At 35.2% G+C, this 26,548-nt stretch overlaps 1 protein-coding gene across 3 annotated transcripts in view; it reads right to left on the bottom strand.

Moving 5' to 3' along the window:
- The window catches only part of LOC110018745 (epimerase family protein SDR39U1 homolog, chloroplastic), a 129,485-nt gene that overhangs the window by 75,272 nt on the left and 27,665 nt on the right, over positions 1-26,548 (bottom strand). For all 3 annotated transcript variants that reach the window (XM_020716158.1, XM_020716160.1, XM_020716159.1), the window contains 3 exons: positions 23,327-23,388; positions 6,611-6,713; positions 331-391 (listed from right to left, as the gene is read on the bottom strand). In XM_020716158.1, coding sequence (XP_020571817.1) covers positions 331-391; positions 6,611-6,713; positions 23,327-23,388 — 226 coding nt within the window. The remainder of the gene's footprint in view (positions 1-330; positions 392-6,610; positions 6,714-23,326; positions 23,389-26,548) is intronic.

The raw sequence follows: 26,548 nt of genomic DNA, 5'->3' as shown, positions 1-26,548 counted from the left end.
TAAAAACATATCAATGCCTTACATGTCTTCTTTTCGCCAGAATCGCCAGAATCGCGAACTTATTTCTCACATATTTAGACTGCTGCGGCAATCCACCATAAGCCAAGCATCACCAGTGTTCTAAGAACACATTACAGATCTATAAAATGACCTGAATAAAGGAAATGATACTCTAAAAATGCCAGGTCTATTATAACCGGAGAAAAAAGATACCCAATACTTTAAATGATCATATGCAACATTTCACTGATTTCTAGGAAAATTAGTTACTTCATAATGTCCCAATTACTTCATAATTTTCTATTTAAAGAAAAAAATGGGAAAACTCACCATTGTTTACCACTACCAAGAGGTCCTCCAGCAAACGTCCTGAAGAGAGGAATCATTTTAGCTGCATCATGTAAAAGAAAATTAGACATAAATTGTAAAAGCTGAAAACAAAAGTTCTCTCGAGTGTTTTTCTTGACTCTTGTGTTCCATAAAATTATTTGAGGATTGAAAACGAATGTTCAATTCTGAAATCGTGTAATGTTGATGTTTTTGTTATGCCTTATATCATGATTGGAATGTTAGCGCATGGTACACAAATAAACAAGGTTGGCATCATGATGGCTGAAGATCTAGTTTCAGATAGATCGAACCAGCAAATAGTCTCTAGAAAAAGTAAAATTTGACAGCATAAGAATGTTTATGTTTTGAGAAATCTCCATCCAAAGTAGGGCGAATAATTGGGTGTGGGAAGGTTGGGGAATGGGTTAGGAGGTTGTAGAACGGGAAACAAAAGCAGAAAAAAACAAAATATGCTGTTGGAAAGCAGATTCAGTGCTATTCGACAGCTGTCCAGCTGAAAACAGCAGTTTGACATTGAAACAGCGAGGCAAAGGGATCCATCACATATTCCGGAGCAAGATATAGACACACCACTTACAAAAAAAAGATGATACAATAATGCAAAGAGCATAAATCAGATAATAAAGTCTCTAGAACACATAAGCAATAGCAAAAAGTTTGCATAAAAGAAAACTGACAGATCTAAATAGGCCATAACCCCAATTCTAATTCAAAAATAAATAAAAATAAGGAACTAAAGGCCTGTGAAAATGAAATAACGAGAAAGCCCTGCTCGTGTCATGTGCAGGATCACAAAAATCTCATGAGTCCTCTACAGAAGATGGGATTCGATCCCGGTTTGCTATCTTTTGTTCACGGAATCAATTTCATGAATTGAGGAATCCCACAACTGTGGGATCATCGAGAAAGCCCCGTCATCATTCTCCTTGCCAAGGAGAGGTTTCCAGAAGAGCATAGAACCCACTGTTGGATATTCTTTTCCACAAAACACTTGCAAAGTTTTCCCAAGTAGCAATTCACCACTTCTATCTCACAACATGTTTGGAAATGCACAATTAAACTGAACTGGAACATAGAACTCATCTTACTTCCTGGAGCCTTCAAAAAATAGCTTAAAAATTACTCTTCTCTTTCTGAAGTGATGACATGCTGAATCACTCTTAGCAGTGACAAACTAAAGTTAGATTGCATGTTAGAAAATCCTAAAACTCTGTAGTAAAGGTTGCACTGTCTCAAAGATCTACTCTTTCTAAGATTGTTTTCTAGCATCACCAAGGCTAGCTCCACTAGTGCCTCACTCATAGCATGTAAAATTACGTCACAAGGCATTAAAATTCTTGTCATTGTCTGATTATCAATCACTACTTATTACTGCTAATTCCTTCAATGACATAAGTAAAATGTGCTTCCAATCCCTAATAAATGAGTAATTGTTTTTAAGGCTATCATATAATGTACAATTGTTATACTGCCATGATGGGCCCAAAAGAATGCGACACACATCCATAGGCACAACATCACACCAAACTTGATCCTACAACTTATCTCTAATTGAAAATTCTATCAAACATCTCTTATCAACAATAATCTTGTTGTCATTCTTCAACCAAATCAGTGAATACAGAAGAAAATGTTTCTAGGTAGTGAGGCTCAAGTTATCCATCACATGTGCAGATACCACATTTTCACAACTGTCTACATCGACAATAAGACCGCACATTTTTTCTTCACGGTGAAACTGGTACGTGCGTAGGCTCACTTGGAAAGACCCACCAGATTACTAGTATCTCTCCCTTATCAACTGGAAATTGATACTCTTCATTTGCGTCCTCACTTTCTCTAGTGTTTATTGCGTGACTGTCTACATTTTTTATTGCTCACAGCTCAGCGAAAGAGATCACCCTTATATTTGTGCAATCAAATGTAATGTGCCCAAAATTGTGATAATGGACTTTCTGGTTGGGATTGTTTTGGAAGTGCTGGTGGTCTCCACCTTTCTCCATTTTAGATTGATTTCTCCTCGGGAGGGGTTAGTTTGGGTGCTTCAATGGGTATGTTCTTGTTGGTTGATCCTAGGATTGAGTTTTGTCTATAAGGTGTGACGATCACCTGATGATGTTGCTATTTTTTTCACCCTCAAGGATAAGGTTTGGACATCATGTAATGTCCAATAGGGATTGTATCACAATGTTGACGGATATTTTCAATCCCCGTATATGTTCGGCTATGGTGTTCTCCTCGGGTTCTAGTTATTCAAATTTCAACATATATTGCTCAAACTCAGCTGCATACTCGTATTTTGAGATCTTTTTACTATAAGTGATGGAGTCTCAAGCATAAGTCCTATTTGTAATGTGCTAATAAAGACCTGCATTGCATCTCCCTTTTCATCTTGGATTAGATTATGATTTTACTTTTTATCTCGTTGGCAAAGGTGCTTCAAACTTTCCCACCATAAGAACACACTCTTGTTTAATTTAATAGTGGCTAATTTCACCCTTCTGTTAAGTGAAATGTCATTGTACTCAAAAGACTTGTTTTGCATATTAGAGTCACTTAATAAACTCTTTTAGATCCATGCAACCATCAAATCTGGTAAATCTACTTTTACTAAAAAATCCAGGCTTCTCTGATATTCCATGCCAAAATGTTGGGGTATTGGTCTTCATCGTTGAAAACTTTATGGTGGAAGAGATTTACTTCCTCCTCTTAATCTGGCAAGTTGTCGTCGTATTTATGGGTAGCTTGTCTGGGTTGTCTTCTCTCAAAGATAGAAAGCCTTTATTCTAGTCGGAGAATTTATCGCTACATATCCTCTAGAAGACGCAAAACTAGGGCAACTGGTCGGGTGTGGGAAGGTTAGGGAATGGGTTAGGAGAGTTGTAGGGAGAGTCAAAACAAAAGTGGAAATGATGAAATCTACTATTGGACAACAAATTCAGAACAGTTCGATGGCTATCCAGCTGAAAACAATAGATCGACGGTAAAACGGCCAGGTCCAAAAGATAGGGTGGTCTCCCATTCGTTCATAAGCAAGATACAAACACACCACTTACAAATGAAAAATAATACAATCCTCTACAAAGTATAAATTAGATAATAAAGTCTCCAAAACACAAAAATAATAGCTAAACAGGAAAATAACTTATATAACTAGCCTACTCTCAAAATAACCCCAATTCCAATTAAAAAATAAATAAAAATAGAGCTCTTAATGTCTGTTTTAGTGAAATAACAGGAAAGCTTCGCTCGTCTCGCATGTGGGATCACAAAAATCTTTGGGACCTCTCTACCTAGATGGGATTTGGTCACAGTTCGCTATCCCGCGTTAGTAGGAATGACAAGCAAAATCGCAGGGAAGCTCCCACATCATTTAGTTTTCAAATGACACATAAATCACAAGATTCTAACAAGAAATATGAGAGGTCTACCCCAATTAATTAGAAGATATCCAAAATCATGCATTTGACTTTGTATCTCTTGCTTGACTTGCAACTTCTAGCGTTGGCTAAAATGGAAAATACAAAAGTTATAGATGATGGTGTTAGCTTTTTAGCATTACAAAAAATCATAATTTTAATGAGAAATGGGTTAATTATCTCCAAAATAGTTAGATATTTCTCTTCTCGTAAAATTTAAGTAATTGCATAGGTTATTTCTTCCTCATCTAGCGATAAAGTTTTTTACTTGTGTGATTGATTGAGTAATATGGGGATTATTTTATAGTTAATTTTGGCCTCACATTGTATTAGCGTGGGTCCACTTTGTGAAATGGATGTCAGTTGTGTATTCTTGTAATATAAGCGGGACACTTTGAATAGGCCTCATGTTACTCAGGCTTGTCTTCCGCCATCATCATCAAATTTGATCAAGATTGATGGTGGAGCAACTATTAAGGCCAAAGAATAAGGTATTGAAGGGACCAAGCCAATACATTTATAAAAACACCATGCTTTCATAAATTATATTATGCATTTAGAACTTTTAAAATGAATTTTTAAAGTTTTCTTTGAGGCTTAAAAAATGAAAGATTATTGAGTTTTTAGGTGCACATCAAAAACATGACCATACTAATTAAGAAATTCAACGAATCTCGCTAAGAAGATGCCAAAGGACTACGTCCAAAAAATCGAAAGACAGAGGAGCAAGTACGTCGGAATATTGGGCCAACCGAAAGAAAGTACAACCAAATGAAAGAGCTTTATGCACCTAATCAGAAAAACAATGATTTGTAATCAACTCACTCAGTCGATACTAGGATCTTTCACAAAGAGGACCAATGGCGCTCCTTAGAACATCTTTCCAACCCTCTATGAAGATCTCTTATCCGAAGGAGAGTTGCACATCAGATTACGATGACACATCCTCTGCCTGATGGTCTAAGTTAATTCTAATGATAAGGTTTCTACAGAGGGTTCTCTCGAGAAGGCTGACCGATAACCTTCTAGTCGACCGAAGAACCTCCAGCCGACCAAATGATTATTAAACGATCGAATGGTAAATATCAGTGGACTATTAACGCTCACTTCAAATAGTTATGAATACGAAAAAGTGTAAACAACAATTACAAATATTAAAGAATCTAGAGCTAGTTACAAATATGTAAAAATATATTGGTGCATTAATTACTTGTAACATTCCTATTAAAACATAGATAAATATGAAACTTACTAGACACCCCCTATGATCTATAAATAGAGGAACATTTCTTCAAGAAGGGATTACATAATCCCTTCCCCGAAAACTTGTGTTATTATGCACTCTACTTTTATTTCACTATTGAATCCTCTCAACGGTCCAACGCTCAATTCCTTGGGTGTGATCCATAGAACATTTTTAAATTCAACGTTAGGAAAAGTTTTTGTAAAAGGTGTGTAGAAAAACTATCTTGGCCTTACAGAAAAACTCAATTATTTGCTAAATGTATTTCAGTTTTTTAGATATTTACTTGATTTTGAAAAAGATCATATCATTTAACATGTGTTGAAAACAAGGTTAAGGAAGAGATTGAAAGGTCACATCATTAAACATATCATTTCTAACACCGTAGTTCTTGATGAAGAACACCATACTACAAGTACAGATCCAAATGTGCTTATATCACTCACTGTTATTGAAGAAGACTCATTCACATGCCAAGACACACGAGAGTGCTCTTCGATCCGATTAAAGATCAGTTGGTACAATAAGTAGCAGTTTCTAATGTTCAACGCCCTACACATGTCCGACACACTTTAAACCAATCCACTGATCAGGTGAGCCATTCTTTGAATAAGGAATGACAGGTCTATTCCAGGAGGAAGAAGAATAATGGAGGCCGACTCGAGCTTTGAAATTTATTGGATGACACATTGGTTATCACTGACAATGACGCTCATCTTACCAATTTATTAGCTGGCTCATTCTCTAGAACTAAAGGCAGAGGCAAGAGAAAATTGGGCTGCTCTCTAGCTACCTGATACTCCTTATTTTGACACTTTTTAGTTTTTTCTTTTTGTCTCTCATGTATTTTTTTATATTTTCCCTTTTTGGAACCATTTCAATGTGCTGGTTATCATGTGGTGAGGGTACCATGTTTGGGCCCTCCCACACAATCTATTTGTATCATACTTTCTATTTAATATATTAGCCATTGAGCTTTCTCAAAAAAAAAAAAAAAGGAAGAGATTAAAAGGAAAACTAAGGTGGTTTGGATGTTAAATACGGTTAAGCAAGATTAAAGTTTAAATCTAGCAATAGCAGTTTCTTTAAGTATATTGAGCCCATCTTGTATCATGAATTATGGACTTCCATGTATGTTGAGGACTAATTTTAGAAAAGAAAATCAGTAACAAGATTATAAATTTATTGTTAGGTAATATCTGCATTAATAAATTAAGCAAAAGGCCTTATTTCTGTACTAGCCAGCTTGATATTAAAAGTTGATATGAGTGTGCTTATGGGCATGAATAGAATCTTATCATCTTCTTCTATACATGAATTAATAATTATAATAAAATGTGGACATAATGATATTGTTTTTTATGAATGCAAGCCATTCTGTGAAATTTGATCCCAAAATTCTTACATTATGCTCAAGGCCAAAGATTTTGATGTTATGCACAAATGTCTTGTCATAAAAAATAATCAAATGGGTTACGAATAAGCATATCCAGTTAAGAAAAAAAAATCAAAATAGAGACAAGGCAAGCATAATCATAATCTCAATGCAAGAACTGACATAAAAGTACTATAAAATATAATAGGCATTAGCACAAACCTAGAGCACCACCATCTTGTCCCAAAACAATACCTACACGAATAAGTAGCAACCTTACGTCTTTATCAACTTCTAGTGCTTTTGCTTCCCATTCTCTACAGACCTAAAGAAATGATTGCATAGAATAGAACGTTGAGGCTTAAGCATGCACTGAGCTAGCAATTAGAAGAAAAAAATTCAGTGTAGAACACATTCCATCTAATATTAAATGCAACCGATTAAGCACATAGAATACCACAGAAAAATTTTCCACAAGCATCATTTCACTGAATAACATGAAATGCAATGAAACTCATAATTCTATATGAAGAACAAAAATTTGGTTAGTGAATTCAATTTACTGCTAAAACGCGATAAAAAAGTGCTCCAAAAAAAAAGAGAGATTTAGTGTTCAATACAGCAGTCATTTCTTGGAAAGAAACAAGGGAAATTTACATGTGTAGTAAACAATTTTTATGTATTTACATATCTCAAACCTAAACTTCATATTTACACATAACACTTTGGTGCACTTTAAACCTTTGCATGAAAAGGTGTATTTGACTTTTAAAAATGGCAATACCAGATGTTATATTATGATTTGAGTGATATGTTTGTAAGTTTGAATGTTTAGGTGTGAGATATTTAAATACATAAGAATTGTGTACTATATGTAAATGCCCCAAGAAACAATCATTTCTTGAACGGGGAAGAATCGTTGCGATGAAGTAAGTTCCATTCGCATTACCACAATACCATGCTCTTATGTAATTTCACTCTCTATTCTTTCCAGATCTAATCAATTAATGTCTAAAATGTGTCACGATCCGGCTGGAGGGCTTGAAACTTCCAATATGAGAATAGGATGGTCGGATGATGAAATTAAAATTTTCTATTTTTATTTTCTATCACTAACAGTTTACCATCCAAATATTAATTAGAAGAGCCAATACAAAAAATAATTTAATTAACAAAGAAAAGTTTATCTTTCGGGTTGTCGATCTCGTCTTTTGTAAGCAATCGCTCCTCTAGTATCTATCTTTTATTTAAAATCTTGAACCTGAAAAATATTAAAACATTATAACGAGTTATACATGATAATCCAATGGAGAATTTACATTTCTAAACTATAGTAACCCATGTAAAAGAAGGCAATATGTATATTGATCTTTCTTAATATATTCTAGAAAATTATTTAATAATTTAAATCATATATTCATCATATTTAATCATGGAAGAAATCTAAATATGCCCATGAAAAAAATCTAAATTTTTATACATACATCAACTTTTACATTACATTTCAAAATGCAACCTCTTAAAATTTATTATATGTTTTACTCTTAAATTTTACATCTGTTTCAAGAGCACTGTCTATACCTAAAACACCCCTAGTTGATACATACCCCGTCGACACAACAGGATGCAAAACATCTTCATTATTGTCTGAGGCAAAAATATGACTACTTCTCCTAACCGATATTCTCTTCGGTACAATGATTCAATATCCAAATTACACGGCTGTCTAAGGTGATGGGGTGTTTACCCACCACTGGTCGATACTCTACTATCAGCACAACTATTTAGTGATCTAACTTATACAATTGTCTGAGGTAGTAGGAAAACATCTATACATGTGAGGACATTGACGTCTATTATCAATACCATAAGGGGATGAACTCCTTTTAGCATGCACACACAAGACATTCATACAAACACTTTTTCATTTCATTCTTTCAAGCATACATTATTTTCTTATAAGATAGTTTGTATTTATCTATCAATGAATAAATGTATCTCTACTAGAATCTAAAGGACATATAATAATCTAACATATAGACAACTACTAAAATCTAAATGTCATACACTAATCTAATCATTTTATATGAAAATAATTGTGCAACTAATTGACATGCAAATTTTCTTGTCTACTAATATTAAAAATCTGTTGTAATTTAAATAACATGGGAATAGAGCATACTTTAAATAAAAAATACATTTAGAAATAATAAAATATTACTAAAATTTAAAAATATAATTACCCACCTTAAACTTTCAAAGACAACTTTAAGAACTTAATCTTCCCTTTTACTTTATTTAACTATCACCTATATCAAATAAAAGTACATATACAAGGATCTTATTTCTATAACTGACTTAAATATAGTTAATTAAATAAAATATTTTCATAATCATCATTTTTAAATCAAATGTCCTTTCAAATCTAATCATTGAATCCAAATTATAAAATTTAACATTTAACTTACATACGTACATAAATACATAAATCTTTACCTCTTTTCCTTAATTTCTAATACAAAAATCATTCCTTACCTGTTTCTAACATTTATCCCAAAAAAAATAAAAATTAATATTTTTAATTAAATATATCAAATCTCAAATCAAAAATTAACCTTAAACTTACCATACTAGAACTTATTTTATCAATCTATCCTCTCATTGCTTTTAATTTGATTTCTTGACACCTTAATATTTGTTATTAATTCATAAGGTTTAATATAAACTAATAACATAAAATTAAGTCTCCCTGCCCGGATGAAAAACCTAATGCGATAGGGGGCACTACAGCTCTCGAGCAAAGTTGCACGATACACTGAACTGATCCAAGTGGGGGCCCAGTTGAGGTGTCAACAGTTCTTTTAGGTCACTCCTAGTTATTTTATTATTTTATATTTATTTTCGTAAAACTCTAGGTTTAGTTTTTCATGTGTTTTGTATTAGAACAGCTGCCGACGTCTCTTCTTCCCTGCAAGAGTTGTATCTTGGTTTTTAGGTGCTCTTTATTCTTCCCAAACACCCCTACATCTCTCCCGCTTCGTTGTCTTACATTCCTCCTTGCTGCCGCGCTAATAGTGGTCTTTTTGTTGTTTTCCAATAGTTTCCTCATTGTTCAACCCTTTTCCTCGCTGCCCTGCCAAAGACATCCTTCCTTTAGTTATTTGACAGCCCACCGCACCCCACATCACCGTTCCAATCCTCCATCCTCGCTGCTAACACCTCCAGACAATTGCTAGCCTTGCCGCCATCTTCCCAACAACCCACACAACCCTCCTAATAGACTGCCTCCCCTTCCCAGCCTTCCTCATAGCCTCCCCCACCGGCCAGCTAGCCGCCGGCTAGCTTCCGGACGCATCCTCATTGCAGCTGCCATCATTTCTGCCCTTCCACCTCGCTGCCATCAACCTGGGCAGCCCTCATGCATCATCCCCTGATTGTCTATGTTAGAATATTAGAATATATATTAATAAAGGATCTTGTATTAATTACTTTTTATTTTCTTTCCTTTATTCCTTTATTCTGTTTTTATTTGTTTCTTTATTAATATATCCTATAATGGGTATACCCCTCTTTGCATCAATAAGAATCATCTTGCATTCTATTCTAACATAAGATCAGAGTCTAACCCTAGATCCAGCAGCTGCCGACCTCCTTTGCCAGTTCCAGCAGCTGCCACCTAGCCGCCGACCTTGTCTGCCTGGCCCTACATGTGACATTTCTACAGGAAGATTCAACAATCGCTGATCTTCTATTTCAAGGCTTCCCATGTAGCTCCCTGCCATACGCAGCAGCCGCTTCTACAGAAAGTTTCAAGAGCAGCTGTTCTATTTCTTTCCCTGGCGCTGTTTTATTGAATTCCAACTGCAGTTGTTTTATTTCTTTCCCTTCCGCTTCTACAGAAAATTCCTACAGCAGCGTTTTATTTCTTTCCCTGCCGCTGTTTTATTTCCTTCCAACAACTGCCGTATTATTTCTGCGATACCAAACAACCGCTGAAACTGTGAGGACCGCTTATCTTCCTGAAGATATCCTGCAGATATCTGAATTCCTGAAGTTGTATCCATCTACCGGGACCCTACTGGAATTCATCGATGTCTCGGAATCACAAAAACATATCCTTTGGCTCTGTCAGAATTATGTCAGATTCAACCAAAACTGAATTACCTTCAGCAGGTATGCTTGATTACATCGGAGGATCAATTCCAACCTCTGCTCCCTTGCAAACCAGAGGACCGAAAATCTACAATTTCTTGATCAGAAAACCATAAGTTGAATGGTAGTAACTTTCTCCAATGGTCCCAAGCCGTGTCTTTATTTATCAAAGGACGCGAGAAGTTCGGTCACCTCACAGGTATGATTCGCGAGCCTCCGAAAACTGACCCAGCATATGGAGATTGGGAAGTAGAGAATTTCATGGTCATGTCATGGCTGATCAACTCCATGGAGACTTCTATTGGCCGATCATATATGTTCATTCCTTTAGCTAGTGCCCTCTGGACTGCAGTCCGTGATACCTACTCAGGCGCAGGGAATTCCAATCAAATCTGAGGCATCTAAGAAAATCTGTGAGGCAAAACAAGGATCCAGGACCGTGACCCAGTACTATAATGATCTAGTTGCATTATGGATGGAATGCGACCTATATTATGACTATACTTGGGAATCTCCGGTCAACTTATTTCTTTTCTAGAAAGTTGTAGAAAAGAAGCGCATGTTCCAATTTCTGGGAGGCCTCAACAAAGATCTTGACGAAGTCCAGGGCCATATCATTGGTCGGAGTACCCTTTCTACTCGGGTTGCTTTCATTGAGATTCATCACGAAGAGAGCCGGAGACTTGTCATGCTTGGTACTTCCACTCCGTCTGTCGAGGCATCTAGCTTGGTCTCTAATACTGCTCAACCCCGGGCTTGTCATCCTACATGTAATTTTTGTCACACACCCAACCATACTCGTGATAAGTGTTGGATGCTCCACGAAAAACCTACATCCAAACCCTTGGCAAAATCTTCCGCTACCAAGGGTCTTGCTACGACATCAGGATCCAACACAGTACAACCGACCTCTACCTAGAAAGATCCAAAAACCTCCAATTCTCTTAAAAGTCAAATGGAGAACTTAATCAAGTTTCATGGATCCAATCCACTCTCTTCCGACCCGCCGACCTCCCACGTTCGTCAATGTACAAATCCTATGAACTCACTTGTTTTGCTCCTAGTCAATGAATCATTGATTCAGGTGTCACGGACCACATGACTGGAAGCTCTCAAGCCTTCTCGGCATATTATTCTTGCTTAGGGAAATATACTATTAAAATTGCTGACAAGTCCCAAAGTTTCATTACTGGTAAATGACATGTTGTTTTAACAACAGGTCTAACTAACTTTGGAATCTGTGTTGCATGTACCTATGCTGAAATGTAATTTTTTATCTATCAGTAAACTGACATATGATATTGATGCGTCGCTCATTTTTCCTCTGATGTCTGTGTCTTTGTTGTTCGGGGAGGATGATTGGAACTCTTAAGCAGGTTAGTGGACTCTACTTCTTCCAAGAAGAAGCACGTAGAACAATGACACTCCACCAAGTAGTTATAGTGTATCTCAATTTACTGAATGTCCTATTATGTTGTTAAACTGTCATTTGGGTCATCCTAGTTTCCACAATCTAAAACAATTGTATCCATTGACATTTAATAATATAAATCCTTCTAATTTCAAATGTGAAACCTGTCAACTAGCTAAAAAACCTCGTGATCGTGCTCCTTATTCACCCCACAATTACACACCTTATGTTCTTTTCTCTCTTATTCATTGTGACTTATAGGGAGCCTCTCGCACTCCTTACTACACTAATAAATGATGATTCTTTACTTTGATTGATGACCACAATCAGATGACATTGGTATATATTTTAAGAAATAATTATGAAGCTGCGATCACTTTTAAAAACTTCCACACCTTCATTTTGACCCAATTCAAAACTCCTATTTAAGTCCTTTGCATTGACAATGATTATGAATTTTTTAACTCTATATTAGGAGAATTCTAGGTAAGTCAGAGCTCCTCCATCATAGCTCATGTACCGACACTCAAATAATGGGGTAGCCGAGAGAAAAAATCGACATCTCTTCGACATTACCAGCTCCATTGTGTTTCACACTAATGTCCCAAAACGTTTTTGAAATGATGTCATTCTTACTGCCACTCATCTCATAAATACAGTTTCCCAAAAAGTTCACAACTTCCATACCCCTTTAGCCGTCTTAAGATCTTACTTTCCTAACAATCGATTCTTTCCCAATTTAAAAACCAAAATTTTTGTATGCACAACCTTTGTTCGAAATACGACCCCAACTCGGAGTAAAATTCATTCTAGATCCATAAAATGTGTTTTCCTTGGATACTCTGCCACTCAAAAGGGGTATTATTGTTTTGACCCTACCACAAATAAGGTCTATGTGACTGCAAATTTCCTTTTTTTGAAAGTGTTTCCTACTTTCTTAACTCGGCCTCCAATGAGGGGAAGCTAGAGTTCTTGGACACTAATCCTTACCCTACTCATGTGGATATTCCCCACACGTCACCTGCCATTGAGGAACCCTCTATTCCTGTGGTTCCACCCGCTTCTCCTACCACCAAGGAGTCCTCTTTCCATTTGACCTTTGATTTCACCAGCACACCCTCTTACTTTCCATGTCTACACTAGACACACTCATTCTGATGCACCTAGTTTGGAGTTAGATGAGTAAGATTATTTGCCAACTGACACTAACCCCCTTGCTGGACCCTGAATTCCCCCCGGACAACATCCCCAACCCCTTGCTAGACCCTGATTATTTTGTAAGAGTATCTGCCAACTGACGCTAACCCCTTGCTGAACCCTGAATTCCCGCCAGACAACATCCCCAACTCTGCTCCTACTCCAAATGAGGAAGGCAGTTCCTCTAGTAAGGTACGCAATCAGACTGACTCTCTCTATCCCATGGCAAACTATCTCTCTCTTCGCAGATTATCACCAACCTACAGAGCATTTACTATGGTCTTGACCAATTATCAACCTTCGTCTAGCCTGGAAAGTTGTAGTCATGGAAGAGATGAATGCTCTTCAACAGAACCATACTTGAGACATTGTTGGTCTTCCTCAGAGTTAAAAAACAGTGGGATGCCGATGGATTTTTAACAACAAGTTTAAATCTAATGGATCTTTTGAATGTAACAAGATGCGGTTAGTTGCCAAAGGGTGCTCACAGACTTACAAAGTTGATTATGAGGAGACATTTGCTCCACCTGCTAAATTAAATACCATTTTGGTCCTCTTATCCCTTGTAGTGAATCTAGATTGGACCTCATTTCAATTTGATATAAAAAATGTGTTCCTGAACGACGCTCAGAGGAGCTATGCACGACTCTTCCTCCAGGCTTTGACTCCACTGTTTCCTAGAGGCAAACATGTAGACTGCAAAAATTCCTGTGGATTGAAGCAATCACCACAAACATGATTTGAGAAATTTACAAAGTTGGTGATAGGCCATGGATTCACTCAAGCTGAAGCGAACTATACTCTCTTCTTCCGACATTTCTCCAGCGGTTATGTAGCTATCCTTATTGTCTATGATGACACTATTGTTCTCTTAGGTGATGATCTACCAACATTGGATTCTCTGAATGAAAAACTTGTTACTTTCTTTAAAATGAAGGAGTTAGGATCTCTCCAGTACTTTTTAGGCAAGGAAGTTGCTCGGTTATCTAAGGGTATTTGCCTGTCCCAAAGAAAATACGTGATTGATCTTTTGACAGATAACAATCTTCTCTTGTCCAAACTAGTGGCTATCTTGATGGATCCCAATGAAAAATCTCTTGATATTCCTAATGCAGTTCCTGTAATCAAGACTCACTATCAACGTCTTGAGGAATATGATACGCAGTTGGGACAGTCAGTCAATTCATGCATGATTCCTATGTGTACCACGTCCAAGCTATCCACCGAATTCTCCACTATTTAAAAGGGACACTGGGCTCAGTTTATTTCTTTCCCGCCACACCTCTCGTTCTATTGCAATTTACACAAACACAGATTGGATCGGGTCCGTCTATTAATATATTCATTTGTGTGGGAAAACTTGATCACGTGGAAAAATAAGAAGCAATCTGTAGTTGCTCGAAGCAGTGCAGAAGCCAAATTTCGATCCATGTCCCTAGGAATTTGTGAAACTCTCTGGTTACGTATCATGCTTCATGAACTATGTATGAAAGTATTCACTCCCCTACAATTGTGTTGTGATGACAAGATCGACATAAACATCACTCACAAACCTGTTCAGCATGATTGCACCAAGCATGTTGAGATTCACCATCACTTCATTAAGGAAAAACTCAAGTCCAAGAAAAATTGTCTTTTGTTTGTTCCATCTAGTTGTTAGCTGGCAGATACTCTTACAAAATATCTTCCTCGACTACTGTTCAATGAGTTCAAATCTAAGTTGAACATGACCGACATCTATGCATCAACTTGAGAGGGAGTATTAGAATATTAGTATATTTATTAATAAAGAATTCTGTATTAATTACTTTTATTTGCTTTTATTTTCTTTCCTTTATTTTTTTATTCTATTTTTATATGTTTCCTTATTAATATGTCCTGTATTGGGTATTTATACCCCTCTTTGCATCAATAAGAATCATCTTGGTGTCTATTCTAACAGTCTACTTGCTGTCTAACCCCGAGGAAACCACTGCTTTGTTGTTTTCTGCTTGACAATTGCCTTTTCCACCTCCGCTCCAGCTTCTAAACCCTCACCAACCACCACCACCACCTCCACCTCCTCGAGATTCACTCTCGTTGAGTGTTTGTATCGTGTCAGTTACTACTTTTAATTTTTGATCTCGTGATTATTGCTATTACCTATTTCAGTTGGTTGTTTGTAAGACTATATTAGATTTTCAGTGATAATATTTACCTTTCCTATTGTTGTCAAGGTTAACTCTGGTATCACATTTCCTTCGGTTCGGCTCTCTAAGCTTGTCGGTTTCCTTCTCCTCCTCCTCCCTATTTTTCCTTCGCTAAGAGAGGATGATGCTGCTCAACTTGTGTCCTCCCTCAACCAACTGCAGCAACAAACCCTAAGGGTGCACTGCTTCCTATTCCTTCTAGTAGACAACCCCACACTCGAGTTTCATAGTCTGATCTCTTGCACGACTCGCTTCAGAAATAACAAGCATTCTCCCGAGTCTTCTCTAGTACTATCTTCAACACACCACAACCCCACACACAAAAGCCGTTGAGGAGCATTTCATCGTGGCTTACTCTTTCGACTTCTCCATAGAGTGTCATTGAACCTTGTTTTTTTGACGCACACGAGAATGCCTTTTAGGTCTCAAAACCCTCACCCTCTTCCTACTCCTCGTTCTTTGTCTCCCTCTCATCCTCTCGTCTAGTTCCTCCCTCTCATTTGAATGAGGCATCCATCTCTTAAGACTCCAGCTTCTAAACCCTCACCAACCACCACCACCACCACCACCTCGAGATTCACTCTCGTTGAGTGTTTGTATCGTGTCAGTTACTACTTTTAATTTTTGATCTCGTGATTATTGCTATTACCTATTTCAGTTGGTTGTTTGTAAGACTATATTAGATTTTCAGTGATAATATTTACCTTTCCTATTGTTGTCAAGGTTAACTCTGGTATCACATTTCCTTCGGTTCGGCTCTCTAAGCTTGTCGGTTTCCTTCTCCTCCTCCTCCCTATTTTTCCTTCGCTAAGAGAGGATGATGCTGCTCAACTTGTGTCCTCCCTCAACCAACTGCAGCAACAAACCCTAAGGGTGCACTGCTTCCTATTCCTTCTAGTAGACAACCCCACACTCGAGTTTCATAGTCTGATCTCTTGCACGACTCGCTTCAGAAATAACAAGCATTCTCCCGAGTCTTCTCTAGTACTATCTTCAACACACCACAACCCCACACACAAAAGCCGTTGAGGAGCATTTCATCGTGGCTTACTCTTTCGACTTCTCCATAGAGTGTCATTGAACCTTGTTTTTTTGACGCACACGAGAATGCCTTTTAGGTCTCAAAACCCTCACCCTCTTCCTACTCCTCGTTCTTTGTCTCCCTCTCATCCTCTCGTCTAGTTCCTCCCTCTCATTTGAATGAGGCATCCATCTCTTAAGAAGTAACCGTGAGATAGTTGATGTTTCGATCTGTCCTAAAGTTAAAATTTCTCTTTTTTTCATTTATTATTATTATTATTATTATTATTATTATTATTATTATTATTATTGATAATTACAATCTTTCCTCCTTATAAAATTTCATCTTCAAAATTTATGATCTTAACAAAAGCTAGTTATTATGCAGATGAAACATGAACTATAAAAAAATCTTCAAGTCTAATTCCTGTTAAGTGATAACAAAAATATATATGATAAATTCAATATTTAAATGAAAGATAATTCAACCAATAAATCTCAAATATTCGAAACACATAACCTAATTAAGATAACATCACATCTGAAACAGTAGAACATAACTGAAAACACACAACCTCTAAAACAGAAATACATAACTAGAGAATTACTCGACACGAGATAACAAGCATGACATCTATATGACAATACACTCATCAAACTCAATTAGCAAGAGCATTAATAGCAACCGGTTCTTCAAGGCTCTTGAAGAGTTAAGTAATAGACTCTTAGTTGAATATTCGCCCTTGGTTATTTCTTATGAGTTATTATACCAGTTTTTGTCATCCTCTGTTGACCACTTCTAAAAGTAGATCTCTCCTGAAAATTTCTCTGAGTTGAATCCCTACATGAATTAGCATTTAGTATAGATCTCTGAGCAGAATTAGGACAATTTCTCATCTGAAGTCAAGGTTGTCTGCATAAGTAACATACATTAGAACCAAATCAACATTTCCCACGATGTAGCTTCCCACACTTAGCGCAGAGCTTTGTAGTGCTATTGTCAAATTGGCTATTAACTTAATCAACATATGATTTTATTTTCTTATCATTAGATCCTCCGAAGAGTTTGTGCCGGATGGCCGAAAAGTTGTTGGGAGGTAAGTTGGCCAAGCACGCAAGTAAACGTATCAAGTAATATACAATTTTTTTAGTCCAAGTATCTATCCTACGAAAAAAGGGTTAAAAAGTAATTCTGACAGCTGAATTTTTAGTTTACTAACCTAAGAAACCTAGTTTGATATGATCACAAATGTAAGAATAAAATCCTACAATCCTACGCAAAATAGTAAGTAAATCAAACAACAAGAGAAACACTGGAAGCACGAGTTTTGAGTGTCCTTCAAAGGGGATAGAATTCATGCTTTTGTGACTCAGGTATAGTGTGTTTTCGTGGTTCTTCGAATAAGTCTCCTATGTGATAGTTGTCTACCAATGACAAAGTTCTTTTTAGCCTATGTCTATGTTTGGAAACCATATTAGGGTTAAGTGGGACTTAACCATGCAGTGTTTTCCAGGACTATTTTAATCTCCTATCTAGGTTACAAAACCCTAATAGAAACATGCCTATTCTACTAGGTTTTCATGTGTTGACCTACTTGTTCCTTTAGGCGATAGTTAGAAGTCCTAGATCATAAATATTTTTAACATCCTAATTGGTCAGATCAAGAGTGAACTAAGTGCATAAAGTTAACACAAAAATATTCATGCATTACAAGCACAGGAAATGTTATGGGGAAAACGCATGCCTGAAAAATCATGAAAAACAACCTACTTTTACATCACGGAAGCATGAAAGAGACTTAGCTACAAGACATGAGATGAAATAACAAGAAACAATTCATTAAAACCATCGAAGAAAGCCAAATACACGAAAGGAAAAACTTACAATCACAAATTTTACTCTCCACAGCAGAAAGAATCCTCACCGTACTCCCTCAAGGAGGAAGCAGAGAAACCTCCAAGGCACTCACAAAACCCCCTTTTCAAACAAAATTCTAGCCTCTAGCAGTCACAAGATCTCTCCTATCGTTCCAAGAGGTGTATTTACAGCTAGGCTCCTCTAAAGGCAAGGAATCTTCCTAAAATTGTATTTTGCGCATGGGGAGAGGGTGCGGCCATGGCCTGGGTGCATTGCGTTTTGGCAAAGCAAGGTGCGGGTGCGCTCATGTCGGGCAAGGGTGCACAAGAATCTAGTGGAAGCGGCGCGGGTGCGCTATGAAGCAAGCGCGGGTGCGCTAATATTGGTACAAACCATCTCTAAAGGTTCTCAGAAACTCCTCCCATTGTACAAGGTGGCTAAATCTATCACTAAATTTCTTCTGCAATTTCTTTAGTCATCATTTCTTTACTTCCCCATCAAAGACAAACGTAGCAAGAGCAACTCTCATCTCTGTTAGACATTTCATACCGTCTATAACTTTTTTCACCCTCATCAACTAGTTTTTAGCTTCCACTAGCTCACTTGCTCTTAAAAAAATAGCAGTCTCATATCCTAAGAAAATTTTAAGTATTAATTCATTTGCGAAATTTTAAGTATTAATTTATCTGTGTTGCCCACTACAACTGATCTGAGGGTGATACTTCCTGATAAGTTGTGTTATAACATTCATGATATTATAAAAGACATTAGTACAAACCATTATTTTTTGGGGGATATCAACTCCAACATTATCATGCTCGACTTATTTCTCCTGATCATCCATAATTCTGAAATATAACAAAATATTCTAATTAGATGCAGTTAAAATTTTAATTTATATAATTTATAACTTAATTCAATCAACATAATGACTTTTTTTTACTAGGATTAAAACATAATTTGTCTTTGATACCACTTTTATCATAACTCAACCCGCTAATGCAAGAATGGATGGTCGGACAGAAAAATTAATTTTTTTTATTTTTACTTTCTATCACTAATAATTTACAATCCAAATACACTAAAGAAAAAAATTTTAATCGCTGATCTTGTCTTCTGTAAATATTCTCTCCTCCAATATTCATCTTTGATTAAATAACTAAAAATTGAAAAATATTAAAAAATTAATAATGAGTTATTCAAAATAATAAAATGAAACAATAATATTTCTAAACTACAATAACCCACAAAAAAATAAGGTAATATATATGTTGATCTTTTCTAATATTTTCTTGAAAATTATTTAATAATTTTGATCATATATTCATGCTAGTTACTCATGGAAGAAATCTGAATATACTCATGAATGAAATCTAAATATTTCTACATGCATCAACTTTTACTTTACTATTCAACATATAATCCCTTAAGCTTCAGTATATTTCTTACACTTTAACTTTACCTTCATCTAAAAAACAACATCTATACATAACTTAACATATCTCTGACCGATACATACCCCATTGACACACTGAAGTGCAGAAATAGCCGATGTTCTCCCGTTGTCATAGTTCATTTTCAATTACATGATAGTCTGAGACGGTAAATTGTCTACTCACCCCTGGTCGATATTCTTCTGTCGACATAAAAGTTAATGATCTAAATTACACAAAAGTTTGAGATGGCAGTAAATATCTGTGCGAGCAAGTATAACAGTGTCCCCTATCAATATTATAAAAGTCATATAATAATCTAATATATGCACATTTATTAAAATTTAAATGTCATGCAAAAATCTAATCACTTTATAAAAAAAAATTGTGCAATTATTTAACATACATATTTTTCTATCTAACAATATGAAGAATATATTGTAATTTAAATCACTAGCATAAACCATAAATCAAATGAGAAATATATTTAGAAATAATGAATATTACTAAAATTTAGAAATATAATTACCCACATTAATCTTTCAAAGACCACTTTAAAAGCTTAATCCTCCAATTTACTTTCTTCAATTATCACCTATATCAATTAAAGGTAGATATATAAGGATCATAAATTTAAAATAAATGACTTGAATATAAATAAGTAAAAAAATATTTTTTCCGACTCATCTTTTTAAAATCAAATGCTCTTTCAAATCTAATCATTGATTCTAACTCATGAAACTTAACATTTACTTAATGACATTTAATTAAAATAAAATACAAAAGTAAATACATAAATTTTTACCTCATCTTGCACTGCAGGCACTTTTCCTCAATTTCCAATACAGAAATCCCTCTCTACTTTTGTTATTTATCAATAAAATAATAATTAATACTTTTAATTAAATATGTAAAATCTCAAATTAAAACTTAACCTTAAACTTACCTTACTAGAACTTATTTGACCGATCGATTTTATTCTTCCATTTCCTTTAATTTGATTACTTGACGCCTTAATCCTTATTATTAATTTATAAGGTTTATATAAACTAATAATATCAAATTAAATAAATAAAATATATTTCTTTTTTAATAAAATAAAAACATAAATTATGAACATACCTTATTTCTCACATGAAACACAATCCCTTCGACTCGACTCCTTCCTTAAAGCCGCTCAAGTGCCCTTGCCTCCTCCTTCCTATTATTCCTTCACGCATAGAGGATGGTACTGCTAGACTTGTCCCCTTCTCCTTCAAGCAACCGCATGCAAAAAACCCTAAGGGTGCACTGCTTCCTCTTCCATCTCGTAGACAACCCAACACTAAAGTTGCACAGTCTGATCTCTGGCACAAATCAAGTCAAAAATAGCAAACGTTCTCCCGAGTCTTCTTCAGTGCAAGCTTTGACAGAACACTGCCACACACAAAAGATGTTGAGACACTTAGCACAAAGGCTTCCTCCTTCGGCTTCGACGTAGAGTGTCATTGCACGTTTTTTTGATGCACGCGAGACTGCCTCCTAGTCTTTTTTGTCTCTCATTCTCTCGTTCTCTCATTTAGTTCTACCAACTAAGGTGACATAATCATTTTCTAAATTAAGAAGAAAATATTTACAAATGACTAAATTTTAATATATTGAAAAAAATTGTATTTACAATTTTACGCATATTCTCAAATATCTGCATATGTTATAGAAAATAATCTTTGAGCAGATACTAATGATTTTAATGACTTCGGTATATTCTTAGGCAAGTTTATTAACTAAATTGCTAGCATGCATATTCATATAACTTTAAATGCATACGAGAGGATTTTAATAAGTAAAATGATAAAAAAATATCAATAAAATATGATACTGATGACCTACACAAATAAAGATGACATAAAAATTATAGAATTCTCAACTCTTGACAGTGAGATTAGCACAAACATTTTGGTATCAAGGGGGGTTGTTGATAATTATTATGTTAGAAGATAACCAAATTTTAACAGTGTTTGTTGAAGCAAACAGGCTTGGTGACCACACATAAATGAATTGAGTCAAAATCTATACAAGTACAAATGATATTCCTAAAATAAGAAATAATGAGTATGAAGCAAATAAAGAATATTCACATGATTATGCAATAATTTAATGAAACATGTGCTATATAGTTTATTTGCTACTAATTACTACTTCTATACCTTTCCTTTACCCATTTTAAGTAATTACAACATGTTTATTTTGTGATGTTGTTAGTCATACGAGTCGTGGATGAGTATGCATATTTTTGTTCCTTTTCTTCTATTAAATTTAACTTTAACAAAGATTATTTTAGTAAGTTTGTAGCCTATTCTTGTATGTTGTTGATTTCAGGAAGGAGTAAAGTGCAATAGAGCACTTAGCCTAGCGGTTTAATTTGTACAACTTTTGACATGTAAGGATTTTGGTGGACTTTGAATATTTTTTTTTACGAAAACTATACATTTATGCATCTATGATGCACACAAAAAAGACATCATCAACAAGTATTGTAGACAATTCTTTATCATCCTCTATATGGATCAAAACAAAAGATTCATTAAGGGCACGTTTAGCACAAAAAATATAAATTTACACGTTTAAATATTTAACAAATCTATATATATTTCGTGAATTAATTATGTATGTTTCCCTATGTTATGGATATGAATGAAAATTAAATTGAACTGGGTGTTTCCACATGCGATGGTTGAGAGAGATCAATTCTCCATTTGCTTGATTCTGATTCGTGCAAATCAAGATGAATGCTGGTGGAAATTAAGTCTGACTGAGTCGTGCCCTCTACTGCACCACTGCTTGCCCATATGACAGGTGCCAACTGAGTGTTATACTTAGCACTTGTAGCACCTATCAAGTGCATTGAGAAATAAAAAGACAACAAAGGTAAATAGAATGTATAAGAAATGAAACATAATCAGTTGAATATATTGCATCCATGCAAATAAATGTTTTATCTCATTTATAAGTTGAAACATCAATGTAGAGCTAATTCTGAAACCTAATTTTTTTTAAGCAAGATATTATCATCAGATAATTAAATGAGTACAGATGTGATAATTACAATGACAGACAGATTACAATATAACGGAAAGAAATTACTGATAACAATATGATGAAGTAGAAAATACCCATATGATAGGTCCAGTGATCCGTGATAAATTTTCATTTGTGCCTCTTCATTTGAAGCATAGTGCATATTTGGGAATAACAATTTTATTTTTTAAAAAAATTTCTTCCTGATCTAGAAACAAAATTTGAAACCTTCTTTTCACATGGGCATCAATACTCAGAAGTCTGCCGTCTAAATCAGCAAGCTAACTTAGGAGCATCAAAAATCTCTAATACTAATCGGAGGGCAAATCAACTCTTTTTGAAGCCTATAGAGGGTATATAATCATGATTTCAGATGCAGAAGTAACCGAATATAAAATAAATTTGTTATTTCACAGGCCAAGATCAATTAGGCCTCTGATTATGGAGTTTTTACTCTTCCGGTTACAGCCAAAAGAGGACAAGTGCGTTATCACATGGAAGGATAGCATCATTTCCTCATCAATGTAATCCAGTATTCCAAGAGTAACTAATAAACGCTAGTCTTCAAACTATATGCAAAGAGACTTTTCTCATAAAAATTTTGTTAATTTGCTTTCTCACCTCAGCTAGATAGTCATTACCCGAAGGACTTTTCTCATCAAAAACTTCTGTTTCACTTGTACCTATGAACATGCCATAAAAAAAATTGAAGGAAAAAAATATGATAATTCATGACAGCAAACATCATTCTGGACAAAATAGAAGTTTCTCCTTATGAAAGCCACTTGCAATACTACATACTCATTGGAATCATTGATAAAACATTCAAAGGATAAATAACAATCTTTTCTTCTAAAATAGGATCAGATTACAACTACTAAATACTTGTCATCAAGCTATTTCAATAGTGATTCATCCACTCCAAATTATTGCACCTTGCATTTGCAAGCATGTTTAGTTTTAAATTTTTTATTAGACATATACCTGAACTCTAATATCAGTATTTATAAAAAGCATCAAGTTTGTTAATGATGAATGATGTCAGTCCAATGACAAACCTTGAAGGTTGCTAGTTGGAACTTATGTTAAAACCTCCCATAATATCTAAAACCTTTCTAACCAGATAAAGCAAATTTCAAACACATTGAATAAATAACTATAATACAACAAAAAATTGTTACCAGGAACTATAGAGACTAGAGAACAAATAAGTGGGACCGCAATGTGGGCTCGAAAAATGAAAGCCCCGGTCTCCCTCGAAATAAATGAAAACGAAATGATAGAGAGGAGTTTATTGCGAGGTTCAAATTTTCAAAAGGTAGATGAAACAACAGATAAGACACCACACAGAGATTTCACATAATTTTGCTAGGACTTCTAAGATCAGAAGTTCAAGTTTTCCCATAGGTGCAAACACTTGTGGTTAATTTCTCTTAACAACAAGGGGCACATTTTCAATCAAGGCTAGTAATTAAAAAGCTGATAGCTCAAGTGTATAGTAGCAACAATTAAGATTTAAATTATAATGTAGATTAATTAATTTTACCACCTTAAGCTTATAGCGAATTGTAAGAGAATAATGACAAACCCAATCAAATCCCTGTGATTTTGTCATTTTTGGTCATTGATCATGATCTACTTAGTCAGAAAAAGTAGTCAACCCAACCTAAGAAAATGATCAATATCAGCAGCCATGAGTTGTTTCATGTAAGGAAACCATGTAAATTTGAAGTGAATGTTTGTCCAAGGGGAAAAATTCAAGACCTTAGCTTATAAATGACTTTGTGCCCTACCAAGTATCAAAGGACACTAAAGCTCGTCAAAGCAATTTATAAATCACTTTACCAGAATAAGGAAATCGCTGAATTGTGACCAGTTTAGGTCCTTCCTTATTTAAGTGTCCCTTGAGATGAACGAGAAGGTCATGCTCACGTCAAAGCACTTTATAAATCAGGCCTCCATGAATAGAAATAATCAGATCAATAAAAGGAGGTAGGCAAGTAAGAAGAGCAACAAAAACATATGAAATTCATAAAGGCCTAAAGGCTATTTATAGGAAGGAAAAAAGGTAATCTGAAGACATATGTCACATCTACCATAAATATTAAAAATTCATAGATTAAAATCAAATCCTCTTTCTATCATTACAAAATAATATCTTTATTTATATTGCTTAAATGTTTATGTCAGGGAGTCAAAATAAGAAAATAAAAAGCAAAGATAGCAGTAAACACAACCCACACACAAGTTAAATAACACTCGTAGAAGAAATAATTACATAGAACCAAAATATAAAAGTTCATTACTAATATCATACGAAGAAGGCTCCAGTCTTACTCATCACAAAGAAAAAATATATGAACAAGGTATAGCAACACATTAGGCGAATAACTCCTATCCCCATAATTTGTCATACAACAACTAGCCAAGAATTAACTCGACCAAGATAACTACAAAAACTTGTGACTAGCTACAATCTTGGACTTCTAAGGAAATGGAGTTGGCAACTTTGTCAAAGATCGTGTTAAAACCAGCCTTCTCCAAAAAGCAAGCTTCATCTCATTCTTGGCACTATCCCTTAATCACGCCGAGTCGATCTTCTAGAAAGCAAACATGATTTTGGGTAGAAGCAAAAGAAGATTTAGTCGTGGCGCGGCACAAAAACATCATTACATGCTTATGGTTAGAGCCTAGAGCGGCGGGAGTGCGTTTTTAAATGAACTAAGGAATCCCGTCGTCCTCGCATATCCGCTGAACTAAAAAGTGATTGATTATTGGGAATACCAAAATTCCTATGCTGCCCCATACTCCATGGTTTGCCCAGCTAAAAATGATCGAGCCCTTAGGATTTTTTTCGTCCTCTGGTACCTGTGGCGAGAGCTCAATTTCTACTTTCTCTTCATTTGCTTTCCTTCATCCTACGGTACCTTCTTTCATTTACCTTTAGTATTTGCTTTGTGTGGTTCGTGGTTCCTCTGTCTCACTGACCTTTGTGGATTTTTGCAATGGCCTTAATTTTTTGTTGTGCATGGCTTCGAGCAATCGATCTTTCATGTGAATGCCTTTGATTTTTTTTGCGATTTTTGCTCTTGCGCTTTTTCTATGACAGAGAAATTTGGAGTCCTTTGTTAGAAAAATCCGGTATGTGATCACCTTCAATTGGGAATTAAACATAATGAACAAAAAAAAAGTAAATTAAAATTTTTTTGTTAGAATTAAACCAGATTGGACGATTATAAACAAGATCGACCAATGCAAACACAAAAGTGGTTTGTCTTTCTCAACGAGCTCTATGATTTTTTCTGTGATGGAGAAATTTAATGAGATTTTTTTGAAGTTTGGATAAATATGGAGAAATGTTTTTTTGTGATGACCTTAGATTTTTACTATAATGATTATCCTGTAAACACCTTCGATTTTTTATGTTGTTTCTACTCTTTTCAGTTTTTCTACGATGAAGAAAATTAAAATTATTTTTGGAGAAATATGATCTGTGATGGCCTTTGATTTTTTCTGTAGTGGCCTGTGAAATTCATGTGAAGTTTAGTTTTGTTTTTTGAGAAATGGGTCTGTAATGCACTATACTAGCTGAAATGAGTGTGGATGCTTATAGCTCTGGCTTTCGATCCCAGCTTCCTAGTTCATATATAAGTTTATTGGAAAAGATGCCAACTCCTAAGCAAGGGTATTTGGGTTGAGGTCATGCATGGCCATGGATGGGGTGATGATTTGAGTTGTAGGGCATTTACATGCATAACACTAATGCTTATGTATTTACACATTTAAAAACTAAACATTTATATTTACATGCATACCATTTACATACTTCTCATGCATAAGCTT

The sequence above is a fragment of the Phalaenopsis equestris genome, unplaced genomic scaffold, assembly GCF_001263595.1.
Source record: "Phalaenopsis equestris unplaced genomic scaffold, ASM126359v1 Scaffold000036, whole genome shotgun sequence".
NCBI classification, from domain to species: domain Eukaryota; kingdom Viridiplantae; phylum Streptophyta; class Magnoliopsida; order Asparagales; family Orchidaceae; genus Phalaenopsis; species Phalaenopsis equestris.
The sequence above is the reverse complement of the archived record's forward strand: the minus strand, read 5'-3'. Positions and strand labels throughout refer to the sequence as shown.